Source organism: Oncorhynchus masou, chromosome 28, assembly GCF_036934945.1.
Source record: "Oncorhynchus masou masou isolate Uvic2021 chromosome 28, UVic_Omas_1.1, whole genome shotgun sequence".
NCBI lineage: Eukaryota > Metazoa > Chordata > Actinopteri > Salmoniformes > Salmonidae > Oncorhynchus > Oncorhynchus masou.
Window position 1 is genome coordinate 41,192,864 of NC_088239.1, and position 15,873 is coordinate 41,208,736.

General features: G+C 43.9%; 1 protein-coding gene across 1 annotated transcript in view; it reads left to right on the top strand.

The window, feature by feature from the left end:
• LOC135517585 (CBP80/20-dependent translation initiation factor-like) overlaps positions 1-9,049 on the top strand; it is a 46,099-nt gene extending 37,050 nt beyond the window's left edge. Inside the window, exons 4-5 of the mRNA XM_064942022.1 lie at positions 5,282-5,335; positions 6,248-9,049. Of these exons, the coding sequence (XP_064798094.1) occupies positions 5,282-5,335; positions 6,248-6,466 (273 nt within the window). The 3' untranslated portion in view covers positions 6,467-9,049. The remainder of the gene's footprint in view (positions 1-5,281; positions 5,336-6,247) is intronic.
• The last annotated feature ends 6,824 nt before the right edge of the window (positions 9,050-15,873 follow it).

Below are 15,873 nucleotides of genomic sequence, written 5' to 3' on the forward strand. Positions count from 1 at the left end.
TGCTGGTGTCACTGTCAGTGATTTATTTAGAATTCAAGGCACATTTAACCAGCATGGCTACCACAGCATTCGTCAGCAATACGTCATCTCATCTGGTTTGCGCTTAGTCCCACTATCATTTGTTTTTCAACAGGACAATGACCCAACACACCTCCGGGCTGTGTAAGAGCTATTTTACCAAGAAGGATAGTGATGGATTGCTGCATCAGATGACCTGGCCTCCACAATCACCTGACCTCAACCCAATTGGGATGAGTTGTACCGCAGAGTGAAGGAAAAGCAGCCAAGTGCTCAGCATATGTGGGAACTCATTCAAGACTGTTGGAAAAGCATTCCAGGTGAAGCTGGTTGAGAGAATGCTTGAGTGTGCAGTGCTGTCATCATTGCAAAGGGTGGTTACTTTGAAGAATCTCAAATAGAAAATATATTTGGGTTTGTTTAACCTTTGTTTGGTTACTACATGATTCCATATGTTTTATTTCATAGTTTTGATGTTTTCACTATTATTCAATGTAGAAAATAGTAAAAATAAAGAAAAACCCATGAATGAGTGGGTGTGTCCAAATTTCTGACTAGTACTGTATGTTCTTCACATTTAGAGTGATGTTTGTTTTTGTGCACAATACATCATTATGCTCTGTAGATGTTCACCTATCGCTATGTCCTTCACTGTGACCGAACTATTCATCTTTCCTATAGAAAAAGAACATTGGACTTGCTTTTCAAAGCTTTGATTCTTGTACTACTGTATAGGATCATCTGTGTGTCATTATTCTGGCCAGATATGAGACCGTTCACACACGACAGTCACACACTTATTCAGGCTAACGGACACACACACGCCCCCCCACAAACATGCACACTGTTACGCATAATGACACTGCTCTGCCCTTCTATGAACAGTGTTTATGGTGCGTGTGCTGCCAACCGACAGCCTCTCTCCCCCCACTGTACTGTAGCATAGTGCATTTACTGAACAGCAGGGGTTAGCGTTTGATGCTCCTCTTTTTAGTCTGTCTGCTGCTGCCGCCGCATTCGGTCGTCTTGCCAGTTTGTTAAAAAAATATTTTATTTCCTTAACTGTTCTATGCACATGTTCAACCCAACCCCCCTCCCCCCGTTTATACTTTATCCCTCCGCATGTAAGAAATCAGAGGGACAGAGACATACACACAGACAAACTCCTTAGGGGAGCTGTATACACACAGACAGGTTGTAAACTAGGGACCTCATTATAATCTGTTTCAGTCTTTGTCAGACAGTGTTCATTCTGCCTGAACGATATTCTCTGTCAGTGCAAACGTGTATCGCTGAGAGAGACAACTTACACAGACTGCCTATACCAGGTGCTAACTCGCCTAGGGTTCTTATCCGTGGTGGTCTTTCCATCTTCCAGCCTTTTGTCCCAGTTACAGATACCATTCCATCTGTTCCTACAAAGACAACCAGCCCAGATAACAAGCTAGATAACGTCACAATTCCCTCTCCAGACTCCACTCCTCACAGCTTCATCTTGAGGGAAGTAGAAAGAAGCACATTGTGGTTATTTTTTCTCTCTCTGGCCTCTTTTCTGCATCCCCTCACCTCTGTGGGACCTGACCATACCCTCAGGAGACGTGATGTCCCCATCCTCAGCCCGCCCGGTGAGGTTGTGACACCCTTCAGCAAGGCAGTGTGACTGGCTGCTCTTGGACAGTGTAGGGCTCTGGTCAAAAATAGTGCACTATATGGGGAATAGGGTGCCATTTGAGAAACACCGGAGGACTCTTGCAGCAGCTCAGGGAGCATTAGCTTAGCGGTCGCTGTGCTGTACTGTGCAGCAGTGTGGAGTGATGAGGCTCGGAGGACCATCTGATAGCAGGCAGTCAGGTAGTTCCCTCAGAGCCAAGCTAGGATACACAACTTTCACATCCCCACACTGCCCCCAGGGGGCGACTCTGAGAGACACACCAAAGTTAGTACCAAGCTACCTATCTACCACCTCCACAGGAATCTCTACCAATAGGGCTTAATGTGTGTTTGTTATAATACATAGTTTGCGCAAAGCTACTTTCTCCTGCCAACTTTAGTTTAGTAAGGCCGAGCTAGCTAGTGCAAGGCTTTGAGTATGGCTTAAGCATACCACCAAGTTACAGGAGTTAATTTGTAGGGCCATGGGCATAATTTCATGTATACATTTGGATGTGTTTACAAAATGGAAGTCCTTGGGACACAAAGTAGCTCCTCTAACCCAGTTTCTTCCATCACAGTTCCAAAATCCCTTCATCCTCCTTGGTGGTTTCCCCACCAGCCACCACCACAACATAGCACTTCTCCCTTTCTACTACTTTTCTGCACGACACATGAAGGATGTTCCTTTTCCATGTGGAATATTTTTGTTTGTCTGAACTGGCAGGTTAGGAAAGCAGTTATCCCGGGACCCACCTGCCCCAGCTTCTCGGCTCCCGCACACACAATTCCCCCAGAGGTGAAAGGTCAACGTCTCTGAGGGCTGGCCATCGATTGGAGTGGTTGGTGCATTAAGCTGTTAAACCACTCTTAGTTGGTTCAGTGGCTGCATCCCAAATGGCACCCTATTCCCTTTACAGTGCATTCGTAAAATATTGAGACCACTTGACCTTTTCCACATTTTGTTACATTACAGCCTTATTCTAAAATGTATTACATTTTTTAAACATTCTCTCATCAAAGCGAAAACAGATTTTTGGAAATGTTTTCAAATTTATAAAAAATAAACATATTTTACCTAAGTATGCACACCCTTTGCTATGAGACTCGAAATTGAACTTGGGTACATCCTGTTTCCGTTGATCATCCTTGAGATGGAACTCTTTGGCCTAAATGACAAGCGTCACGTCTGGAGGAAACCTGGCATGTTTTTCAGTGGCAGGGACTGGGAGACTAGTTAGGATCGAGGGACAGATGAACGGAGCAAAGTACAGAGAGATCCTTGATGAAAACCTGCTCCTTCAGGTCCTCCGACTGGGGGCGAAGATTCACCTTCCAACAGGACAACGACCATAAGCACACAGCCCAAGCAATGCTGGAGTGGCTTCCTGGACAAGTCTCTGAATGTACTTCAGTGGCCCAGCCTGAGCCCGGGCTTGAACCTGATCGAACATCTCTGTAGAGACCTGAAAATAGCCGTGCAGCGACGCTCAACATCCAACCTAAAAGAGCTTAAGAGGATCAGCAGAGAACAATGGGAGAAACTCCCCAAATGCAGGTGTCCCGAGCTTGTAGTGTCATACCCAAGAAGACTCAAGGCGGTAATCGCTGCCAAAGGTGCTTCAAGGTACTGAGTAAAGCATCCAAAATACTTAAAGTATGTAAATTAGATATTTGTTTTTTATTTTTAATAGATTTGCAAAAATTTCAATAAACCTGTTTTTGCTTTGTCATTGTGGGTAAATTGATGGGGGGGGCATTTAATCGGTTTTAGAATAAGGCTGTAACATAGCTACACGCTAAGGGGTCTGAATACTTTCTGAAGTAGTGTACTATTATGGGAATAGTGCCATTTGGGACACTCACAGTGTGTGGGAAATAGCTCAGTATTTCGGTGTAGTAATTTGCTTACTTATTAACTCCTTCTTAAGCAGTTTAAGCACCACCATGCACCATTATTTCCCTGTGATGAAGTGAAACTAGCTCATGAGAAGTGTGTGTGTGTGCGCGTACATGCCTACTTGTGTGTTCTGAAAGTATTTTTTGGCAGCAGAGTCACCAAATTGAATTTGTTCTCTGACAGTCTCAGAACAAAGAAGGACAGATCCTGCTCTGCTCTCCTCTCTCTGGTCCATATGATCTAATTGTTTGTAGTTACGCACCCAATAAAGATCTGCCAACACAGTCGCACAGCCTCAGATAGCTCAGCAATAGATCCTTATGGTGTTTGGACCTGACTGAATTTACAGCCCTGTTCTGCTCGTCTATGTTCTGTTCTATGTTCTGTTTGGACTGAGCTGGACATACACACACTGAGCTGGATGTTTAGTGAGCCGAGCTTGCCTCCCGGGTGGTGCAGTGGTTGAGGGCGCTGTACTGCAGTGCCAGCTGTGCCACCAGAGACCCTGGGTTCACGCCCAGGCTCTGTCGTAACAATTGGCCTGGCGTCGCCCGGGTTAGGGAGGGTTTGGCCGGTAGGGATATCCTTGTCTCATCGGGCCCCAGCGACTCCTGTGGCGGGCCGGGCGCAGTGCTAACCAAAGTTGCCAGGTGCACGGTGTTTCCTCCGACACATTGGTGCGGCTGGCTTCCGGGTTGGATGCGCGCTGTGTTAAGAAGTAGTGCGGCTTGGTTGGGTTGTGTATCGGAGGACACATGACTTTCAACCTTCGTCTCTCCCGAGCCCGTACGGGAGTTGTAGCGATGAGACAAGATAGTAGCTACTAAAACAATTGGATACCACGAAATTTGGGAGAAAAGGCGGTAAATTCAAAAATATATATATATATAATGTCTCGCTCTTTCTCTCTGGCTGCCTGTGTGTGTTTGTTTTTCCCTCTCATTGTCAGTCAACCTTACAGACAGCGAGACAACCCCTCCTCGGTGTGCATAGTACATTTAGAGTACCATCTCTGCTCTGGGTATACACTCAGTGTACAAAACATTAAGGACATCTGCTCTTTCCATGACATATACTGACCAGGTGAATCCCGGTAAAAGCTATGATCCCTTATTGATGTCGCTTGTTAAATCCACTTCAATCAGTGCAGCTGAAGGGCAGGATACAGGTTAAATAAGAATTTTTAAGCCTTGAGACAATTGAGACATGGATTGTGTATGTGTGCCTTTCAGAGGGTGAATGGGCAAGACAAAAGATTTAAGTGCCTTTGAACGGAGTATGGTAGTAGGTGCCAGGCGCACCAGTTTGTGTCAAGAACTTCAAGGGTGCTGCGTTTTTTACACTCAACAGTTTCCAGTGTGTATCAAGAATAGTCCACCACCCAAAGGACACCCAGCCAACTTGACACAACTTTATGAAGCATTGGCGTCAACATGGGCCAGCATCCCTGTGGAACACTTTCAAGACCTTGCATTGTCCATGCCCGACTAATTGAGGCTGTTCTGAGGGCAAAAGGGGGATGCAACTCAATATTAGGAAGGTGTTCCTAATGTTTGATATACTCAATGTTATCGGTCTCACTCTCTGTGGAGCTGTGTTACTTTGAGCCAGTCATATATAGAAAATAATGAAGTATCATCTCTATAAGAGCCATCCACTCATCATCTCTGTTCTCTTCTGTAACTCTGTTCTCTGTCTGTCTGTCTCTTACAGCTGCTGGAGTCTCCAGAGGTGAAGGAGGATGCGGTCCTCTGTTATTCTATGGAGGTATGTACTTTACTTTACCATACTACTGAATATCAATACGGTCCTTCATATGTACTGATGCCTCCTACAGCTGCACACAGTCATTTATGAATAATGAATTGTTATGTTATGTGTGATAGATTTGTTTTGAATGCACAGATAACTCAAGCCATAGTAGGAGTGTGTCTGTAGTGAGGCCATTTTCTCTGTCTGGAAGTATTGAAGGAATCTTCTGTCTCATCATGAATTATAGAGTGACTGTGAGGTAGTGTAGAGGCTAAGAACAGAGTCTGAAACTCCCTGAGTCCCAGCCTGTAGACTGGAGCTGGGTTGGAGAAAGGGGGACTAGGTAAGAGCTCTGTTCAAGGGGGGAAAAGAGAGCGATAGGGCAGGCAAGGTGGGGCGGCAGGTAGCCAAGTGGTTAGAGCATTGGGCCAGTAACCAAAAGTTTGCAAGATCGAATCCCTGAGCTGACAAGGTAAAAACATATGTTGTTCTGCACCTGAACAAGGCAGTTAACCCACTGTTCCCCGGTAGGCCGTCATTGTAAATTTGTTCTTAACTGACTTGCTTAGTTAAATAAAGGTAGCTTTTAAAAGACTGCCATAGCTATAGTGGAGCTAGTCAGTAATTGCTAGAATTTTCACCTTGAATTGTATGGGAAATTGGGAATATAAGACAGACAGACCAGACAGACAGGCCAAGGTTCCTATAATGGGACTCCATCCTTCTGAGACAGACATCTGTTAATGAGCCTGCCCCCTGCATGCCACAACTCAGACAGACACCCCCACTCTTTAGTCAGCCAGCCACGACCCGTCTCTGACTAGCCTTCTTAATATTCAGACAGCTAGACATAACCCCCGACTCCAACGCCAAGTCACCTCTCCTCTTTTCCTCTCCCTTTCCTCCTCCTTCATCCTCCTTCTCCAGCTGCAGTCCACTGGTCGTCTCCTGGAGGAGCAGCTTCCAGAGATGATGACAGAGCTCCTGGCTGCGGCCAGGGACAAGATGCTGTGTCCAGCCGAGTCCCAGCTAACTCGCTCCTTGCTCATGGAGATCATCGAGCTGCACGCCAACCATTGGACCCCTCTGGAGGACCTTACCACACAGTACTACAACAGGACCATCCAGAAGCTCACCACCGCCTAGCCCCCCAGACCCAGGACCTGTCCCACAGGTCAGGCAGATGGAGGCCTGAGCTGGGTTGATGGCTGGGATGCATGGGGCTGGACTAGACATGGGACTGTACAGAGTCGCAGAACATAATTGGTTGGCCCCATACCAGACTGCAAATGCGTTTAGGTATAAGGAGATGGGACTGACAAGACATACAGACAGACTTGAAATCCATGCAAAGACAAACACTACACCACACACACAGACAGAAGAGACTGGCCACTGGCCATGCAGCCTGCACACATTCGACGGTGGGGGCGTGTCTGGTCACTGAGATGGGTGGAGGACAAAGAGACGACATGATGTGTGTGTGTGGGGGGGGTTGGAACAGCAGCCGCCTGTCCTTGGTGAACAGTCTCTCCTCAGAGGTTAAAAAGAGAAGAAGCAGGGGGGGTCCAGGGAGATTTCTTTCTCTCTGTGTTCATGTGCCAACCACCCTTCCTCCTTTCTGTCTTTCTCCTTTATCTATCTCCCCTCCTCCTCTCTGTCCCAGACCCTTTCACCCCAGGGTCTATGTGGCTGACTGGGGGAGATGAGAGGGGAGGCAGGCAGACCTCCCTCCAGTGGGCCAGGTCAAATGTCCAGACTGCAGGGCTAGGTTCCAGTAAGGCCTGCCTTTGTCCCCCCCCCACTCCCCAGAGGCGCTTTGTGTGGCTGAGACACTGGCTGGCGCACTCTGGATTGCTGGCTGGGTAGCAGATGGCTTCTGGCGCCTCAGTGGGCTGGCTGCAGACACCCTCCCAGTCCCACCTACACTCCAGCCAAGGCCAACCCATCCTCCAACCCAGGCTAACACTAACCCAGCCAGGCCGCTGACAGACGGGGGCAGGGGGTTTGTCCTGGGGGCCAGTGGGGCTGCCGTGGGGGGCTAGGGATTGGGGATTGTTGGGAGGCGCAGCAGACAGCAGCATCAAGCCGCTGCTTTAGTGGTGCTTTTGTTGTCATTATCATTTTCAGAGGGGTTTAATTTTCTCTGTCCATGCTTTTGTTACCTTTGTTATTAATTATATTATATTATTGTTACTATTATGTACTGTACTGTAAATATGTATGATAATGGAATATTTTAGGGTAGAGGTTTTGCACAGGTTTGATTTGTTTTAAGGTGATTACTTGTTTTAAAAGAAAAAAATACTTTTTAACGGTGGTATGGATATATAATAGCATTAAGAAGAATCAATAGGTTTGAGGGGTTGGTTGACTAGAAAGGGAAGGTTTAGCCAGAAGGAAGAATCAAAGAAATTATGGATTTGATGAAGTCAGTCAGACGAGTGGCCTTGTGAACTATAACTACATTTATAGAGTTGCGTCCTTGCTGTTTTGAAAGACAAGGCCAAGAGAGGTGGAGAGTGCTTGCCGAGTGACCGAATTTAGTGAGGTTATTTATTTGATTTTTTTCCTGCCTGATACAAATCGCTTCTTCAAATGTTCTCCTGTTCAAGCAGCCATTTTGCAGTGTTGGATATTTTGCAACAATCTGTATGATGATGATGTATTTGCTTTTGAGAGAGAAAAAAAATCTGTTTCATTTTACAGATTATAAAAATATATATATATATTTGACAATGTAGTTAGCTAGTATGTGATTCGCATTACTATGGCTTCTGCCAATGTGTGTACAACACTATTGACATATCAACCCCATCATCATCATTATGTAATCCAATTAAATGTAATCGAATATACAGAAAATACCAGTATTTAAGACAACGAAGCAAGCTCTAGGAGGGCATGGTGCACAGAGAGACAAGGGCTACGTCCCCTTTATCAACCCTTCCAAAGTGTGCACTTGTTCACTTCCCTTTCCTCATTTGAAAGGAATGACTGGTATAAGAAATATGATATTATTGCCATGATGATTAGCTATAGGGTTGTGGTTGTGTGGATAGGATGTGGCCTTTCCATGTGTTCTTACTATGGCTTCAGCTCATGTTGAAGGAACTGCTCTTTCTGTGGGGCAGTCTTTCAGTCCTAGTGTTACTAGCTTCTGATTTCCTATTGAACTGAATCTCTGGGCATTTCTTTTCTTTTTTTTTTGCATCAAGAATTCAAATCTTTTAAGGTTGGCACACATCCAAAACAATAGGGTATTTTAAAACGGATAACTGACAAAATAAAGGAAACACCAACACTGGGGCTACCATGAGCCAGAACAGCTTCAATGTCCCTTGGCGTCGATTCTACAAGTGTCTGGAACTCAATTGGAGGGATGCAACACCATTCTTCCACTAGAAATCCAATCATTTGCTGGTGTTGGTAAACGCTCAGGGAATCTCCCTTAAGTGTTAAATTGGGTTTGAGATCTGGTGACAGAGACTGCCATTGCGTATGGTTTACATTGGTTGGATGAGCATGAAACATTCAGTGACCAGTCGTGCCCTGTGGATGGGGTTATTGTCGTCCTATGGGGGCATAGCCATGGTAGCCAAAATAATGGCCTGCGCAGTATTTTTATACATGACCCTAAGCATGATGGGATGTTAATTGCTTAATTAACTCAGGAACCACACCTGTGTGAAGAAACCTGCTTTCAATAAACATTGTATCTCTCATTTACTCAAGGGTTTCAATTATTTTGACAATTACCTGTATATACAAACTCATCTGTCTAGATAAGTAGATAAGGTGAATTTCATTTTAGTTTGATAAAATACAATGGGTCTTGATTTTCAGTGACTAAAATTGTGATTCCGACGATCACTTGCCTGGTAAGTGTGGTATAATGTTAGATTGTAAATAATGCTATTGGTTGATTCCATATGCAAAGGAGTGACTCTCCTCTGTGACACTGGGCCTCCCGGCGCCCTCTGACCTTAGACCTTTAGGTTACATGACTCGCCCTACTATTGAATGCGACGCACCTCCATTTGCATCTCATTGACATTGGGAGGTATATGGTATAGCATCATCACAGAGTTGTAACCCCAGCGAGGCGATGGTACACAGCCAGATGGTGCACAGATAATGAGCTGTAGAATTTGTGGAAGTTGTTGGTCATCAATTTTATTTTTTATTAAGCAATTTAAAAAATTTACTAACTTAAGAGGTGTAAAAGAAAATGTGGGTGTTGTATTGACGCAGCCGCTAAACGTTCTCACGGTCTGGACAATTTTATTTTCCCATTTCCTGAGAACATCTCCCCCTTCACTCCACCGTTCAGCCACTAAAGCCTCTTTATTTTAAGAAACCATCTCGTATGTCTGGGGCATGCCTTGTGTTGCACTGTTTTGACTCAAACACAATCTTCTTCAGAATAAGTAAGGATGTAATACCTGAGAAAAGCTCTGTTTCCTCTCGATATATGCTCTGCCACATGTCGCTATGCTCACAATGAGCTCTCATTCTTCAGACACAGAATATTTATTTAACTAGGCAAGTTGAGAACAAATTCTTAATTACAGTGACAGCTTACTGGGGAACAGTGGGTTAACTGCCTTGTTCAGGGGGCTGAACAACAGATTTTTACCTTGTTAGCTCGGGGATTCAATCCGGTTACTGGCCCAAAGCTCTAAACACTAGGCTACATGTACACACTGAGACTGTCCTATATGAATCATCCTACATACTAATGTAATCTCTGTTAAAAGGTTTTGCATACTTTCAAAATTTAGCATTACCATTTACTATTTTATGTGTCTGACTAGTTGTATGACTGGATGTCCTTGGCCCATTGTGTTGCCTTTGTTAGGCCCTGACCCAAACCCGGGGCTAGCCTGCGGCGTCAGGAGGGCTCATTGAGCCTGGGTTCACTCCCCCAGGGGCCTGGGTCTCTGAGCTCGCCCCTGGAACACAGGCAGGTTGTCCTTCAGCGTCCGTCCACATCAATCACTGTCTGGGCATGTGAGGGAGGAGAGGAAAGGGTGGTGAGACGGGGTAGTCTACTTCTGATATATGGGAGAGGGCATCAAACATACTGGGAACGTTAAGGGCATGTGAAATGTTACTGCTCATGTCTCCTCCATTTTCTAATGATTTCTGGTAAATATGCATTAAAGATTTGCATAGCTGTGTGTGCAAATTGTGATTTATTATAGGCAGTTCCACTCAGCTCTTATGGCGAGGATTAACAAAATGCACACACTGATAATTCATCTCACAACATGTGGACTGTTCAATATATGAAGGTGTCTTCATGTAAAAATTCTTATCTTTAGAATAGTTTATTTACCTTTTTATTTGAACAGGAAAGTCATATTGAGCCTAAAGTATCTTGAACATGAGCCCTGCACATACATAAACTAACATCAATGGGCAAGAATAGATAAGTACACACATCAAGATACACAACACAGAACATTAAAATGAACACATTCTTCATTACAAAAATCCTCTTGTCAGCTGTCTGAATTGCCCTAGGGACACCAAAGCATCCAATTGAAATGTCTTTTGGAGATTATTCCAAACATGGGGTGCAAGGAAGTTAAAGGCTGGTAGGTACAGATACAGGTACTGTATCTTTTTAATAATGCACACCATTTGATACACACAACCCTGAAATTATACTGTGAACAGACTGTCAGACACCCCATCTGCAACCATGTTTGTCTCCAGTCTCCGCCTCGGTCTCTTGTGTGTCTTATGATGTGGATGTTGGGTGAATGACGAGCACGGCCCTGTTCTAATGCTGTCATCGGGCCGAGGGGAGATGGCTAAACGGAGGATGGAGAGACTGCTCCCTCCCCTCCCTAGGCTGAATTAGAATCATGGCTACTTTTGCCCGCGCGTCGGAGGATAAACAGAGAGGACCATGCGGGCTGGAGACTCATCCAGCTAGCTAGGTCTTCCAGTGAATTAGATCGCATTACCGAATCACAGTAGGAGTTCATGTTGGCCAGCCAGTCTAGAATATCTGCAGCACAGAGATGTTTGGCCGGGCCAGTCTACACAAAAAGAGAGGAAAGCTCTCCCATGGGCTGAGCGACCAAGAAAAGGGGGATGGGGAGGACTTTATGGTCCAGACATTCTATGACCTTTTCATGGTGGAGTTAGTGGGAGTCATATTTGGTTGATTAATTAGCCTACATAGTATGACAACTATAAACTGGACTGAAACATTAGTAAGAAAAAGACAGACAGCAAGTAAAGTTTTAGCTACTTAGATGTATTATTATTAGCAGTCACAATGGATGCGTTCCGGCCACCATTTCAAGCCTTCGTCAGCAACATTAGTTGAACTGTAATATGAATGGTTATGTGTTGGGCATTGTTTCTGGGAAGAGGATTTTGTCATGGTCGTCCAGACAGAGTCCTGTGTCTGGTCTTCCTGTCCCCTGGTCATCGTGGCTGTGAAGCTTTATTCTGGGGCTGTGTTGTCAGGACTGATGGATGAGCTGGGTGTGAGCTAGCTAGCTGAGTAACTGCTCAGCCTAGCCTGGGTCTATTGTGTAGGGCAGACAAAGGGAGGCTGTGACTCAGCTGTCCTTGATAGCAAGGCACAAAGAGAGAGAGAGAGAGAGAGACACAACCCCCATGAACACACAAACTCTCAGCTGAGTAGTCCCAATCCTCCTGATGATGCCATTCAGATGTCACCACTCCTATAGCTCTGCCACTGATGGGCAGGGGAAGATACAGTACCTGTAGTCACTGATTATTTGTGAGCTTTTGAATGCGTGTGCTCATGCCACCTGCATTCACAGCTCATTTCTGACCCGTATGACCCTTATTATTCAGTCCCTTTACTTTTAGTGCAGCAAACTCTCCAGAAGTTCAGTGAGGATCTCTGAATGATCCAATGTTGACCTAAATGACTAATGATGATAAATACAATCCACCTGTGTGTAATCAAGTCTCCGTATAAATGCACCTGCACTGTGATAGTCTCAGAGGTCCGTTAAAAGCGCAGAGAGCATCATGAAGAACAAGGAACACACCAGGCAGGTCCGAGATACTGTTGTGAAGAAGTTTAAAGCCGGATTTGGATACAAACAGATTTCCCAAGCTTTAAACATCCCAAGGAGCACTGTGCAAGCGATAATATTGAAATGGAAGGAGTATCAGACCACTGCAAATCTACCAAGACCTGGCCGTCCCTCTAAACTTTCAGCTCATACAAGGAGAAGACTGATCAGAGATGCAGCCAAGAGGCCCATGATCACTCTGGATGAACTGCAGAGATCTACAGCTGAGGTGGGAGACTCTGTCCATAGGACAACAATCAGTCGTATATTGCACAAATCTGGCCTTTATGGAAGAGTGGCAAGAAGAAAGCCATTTCTTAAAGATATCCATAAAAAGTGTTGTTTAAAGTTTGCCACAAGCCACCTGGGAGACACACCAAACATGTGGAAGAAGGTGCTCTGGTCAGATGAAACCAAAATTGAACTTTTTGGCAACAATGCAAAACGTTATGTTTGGCGTAAAAGCAACACAGCTCATCACCCTGAACACACCATACCCACTGTCAAACATGGTGGTGGCAGCGTCATGGTTTGGGCCTGCTTTTCTTCAGCAGGGACAGGGAAGATGGTTAAAATTGATGGGAAGATGGATGGAGCCAAATACAGGATCATTCTGGAAGAAAACCTGATGGAGTCTGCAAAAGACCTGAGACTAGGACGGAGATTTGTCTTCCAACAAGACAATGATCCAAAACATAAAGCAAAATCTACAATGGAATGGTTCAAAAATAAACATATCCAGATGTTAGAATGGCCAAGTCAAAGTCCAGACCTGAATCAAATCGAGAATCTGTGGAAAGAACTGAAAACTGCTGTTCACAAATGCTCTCCATCCAACCTCACTGAGCAATGGGAAAAAATGTCAGTCTCTCGATGTGCAAAACTGATAAAGACATACCCCAAGCGACTTACAGCTGTAATCGCAGCAAAAGGTGGCGCTACAAAGTATTAACTTAAAGGGGCTGAATAATTTTGCACGCCCAATTTTTCAGTTTTTGATTTGTTAAAAAAGTTTGAAATATCCAATAAATGTCGTTCCACTTCATGATTGTGCCCCACTTGTTGTTGATTCTTCACAGTTTTATATATTTATGTTTGAAGCCTGAAATGTGGCAAAAGGTCGCAAAGTTCAAGGGGGCCGAATACTTTCGCAAGGCACTGTATATGTGTGTGTGTGTGTGTGTGTGTGTGTGTGTGTGTGTGTGTGTGTGTGTGTGTGTGTGTGTGTGTGTGTGTGTGTGTGTGTGTGTGTGTGTGTGTGTGTGTGTGTGTGTGTGTGTGTGTGTGTGCGTGTGAAAATGAATCACATGCATTTGTGTGTGTGTGTGAGAGAGAGAGATAATTCACTCCAGTGAGCCAGACGTGTACTGCAGGGGTGGTCTTGCTGAGGGGAGCGGAAGAGAAATGCGAAAGGACGTGTGAGGAAAACTGGAGCAGAGAAAGAGAGAAGAAAAGTCCCTCTGATGCTTCAGTCAGTGTGTTACTTCTATGAAAGAGGAACCAATAGCTAGAGGCTACAGGAGGATTTTAGCTGGCTGGTTTGGCTTTGCAGTGTAACGACTCATAGACCTCATATTGTATGCGGTTAGGAAAGTGGGAATGTGATCTTGCAATCTGACTTTTCGTTCTTTAGTTTTTAAAGGCCCAGTGCAGACATAAACATGCTTTACCTGTGTTTTATGTATACAGTGCCTTCCGAAAGTACTCATAACCCTTGACTTATTCCACAATTTGTTGTGCTACAGCCTGAATTCAAAATAGATTAAATAGATTTATTTTCTCACCCATCGACACACAATACCTCATAATGACAAAGTGAAAACATGTTTTTAGAAGTTTTTGCAAATGTATTGAAAATGAAATACAGAAATATCTCATTTACCTAAGTATTCACACCCCTGAGTAAATACATGTTAGGATTACCTTTGGCAGTGATTACAGCTGGGAGACTTTCTGGGTAAGTCTTTAAGAGCTTTGCACACCTGGATGGTACAATATTTGCCCATTATTCTTTACAAAATTCTTCAAGATCAGGCAAATTGGTTGTTGATCATTACTAGATAACAATTTTCAAGTCTTACCATAGATTTTCAAGCCGATTTCATTCAAAACTAACTGGGCCACTCAGGAACATTCACTGACCACGTTGACATGCACACAAATATCACACACCAGTATCCCGTTATTGTTAGGGATACTCAAGTATAACATATTAACATCATAACCATTTACAATAACCGGAAAAATCTTGTATCCTGGTGTATGAGAAACCCAGATAAGATGCCAGGGATATGCTTATCTAAGACGGGATAATGTGGCATGTAAACTTTCTTATCCCGTACACTGTAGTTTTTGCGGTCTGCGCAGGCTCAGTTTCACATATCACAGGTGTTGTGTAATGATGTTTTCATCTGATTGTCAAACAAATCACTTCAAAAAGTAGTCTACCCACACAGTTTGATCCACCATAATAATTTAGCCTTCTATAATGAATTTACAATAATTTAAATGAAGTTTCTCCTTAAAATTTCTGACATTTGGTAGGCCATTTGTTTGTCAACTATAGTTTGATACATGCAGCTTCTCTTCTGCCATAACTTGTTGCCCCAGAAGACTAAATAAAGTAGTGCTCACCAGAATAATGTCTTACATCGATAGAATGAATGCATTAGTAATCTAGTTAAAACCGGTAAAGTTGTCTGTTTCATTTAGGGACCGAGGAGAAAACACAGTAACTCCAAAGCAGTGGAAAGATTGGTCTTGTGCAAAAAAATCTAAATGTCATCAGTTTCACCGGTTTTAAGGAAATTAAAAACGGAGAAAACGACAAAACATGTTTCTGATAAGACTTCAGTTTGGCTTGGGTGCATATTTTATGTGGTTGAAATACTGTCTGCATAACGGTGTCAAAGATAACACATTACATGCACATTCGCATTTTCTCAAGAGATGCTGAAAAAATAAAGAAATATTCCTGTTCCCGAGACCAAATTAACATTTGTTGAATCATTACACAGTATGAAATGCATAATTATGCAGGAGTTGCTTTGCCACATTTTGCAGTGTTACTTTAGTGTCTTGTTGCAAACAGGATGCATGTTTTGGAATATGTTTTATTCTGTACATGCTTCCTTCTTTTCACTTTATCAATTAGGTTAGTAATTGTGGATTAACTACAGGGTTGTTGTCTCCTTTAACAGCCATTAAACTCTGTAACTTTTTTAAAGTCACCGTTGGCCTCATGGTAAAATCCCTAAGTGGTTTCCTGCCTCTCTGGAAACTTGAGTTAGGAAGGACGCCTGTATCTTTGTAGTGACTGGGTGTATTGATACACCATCCAAAGCCTAATTAATAACTTCAACATGTTCAAAGGGATATTCTATGCCTGTTTTTTTATCTACCAAAAGGAGCCCTTCTTTGGAAGAAAATGTTATCAATGTTAAATTCAGGCTGTAACACAACAACATGTGGAAAAAGTCA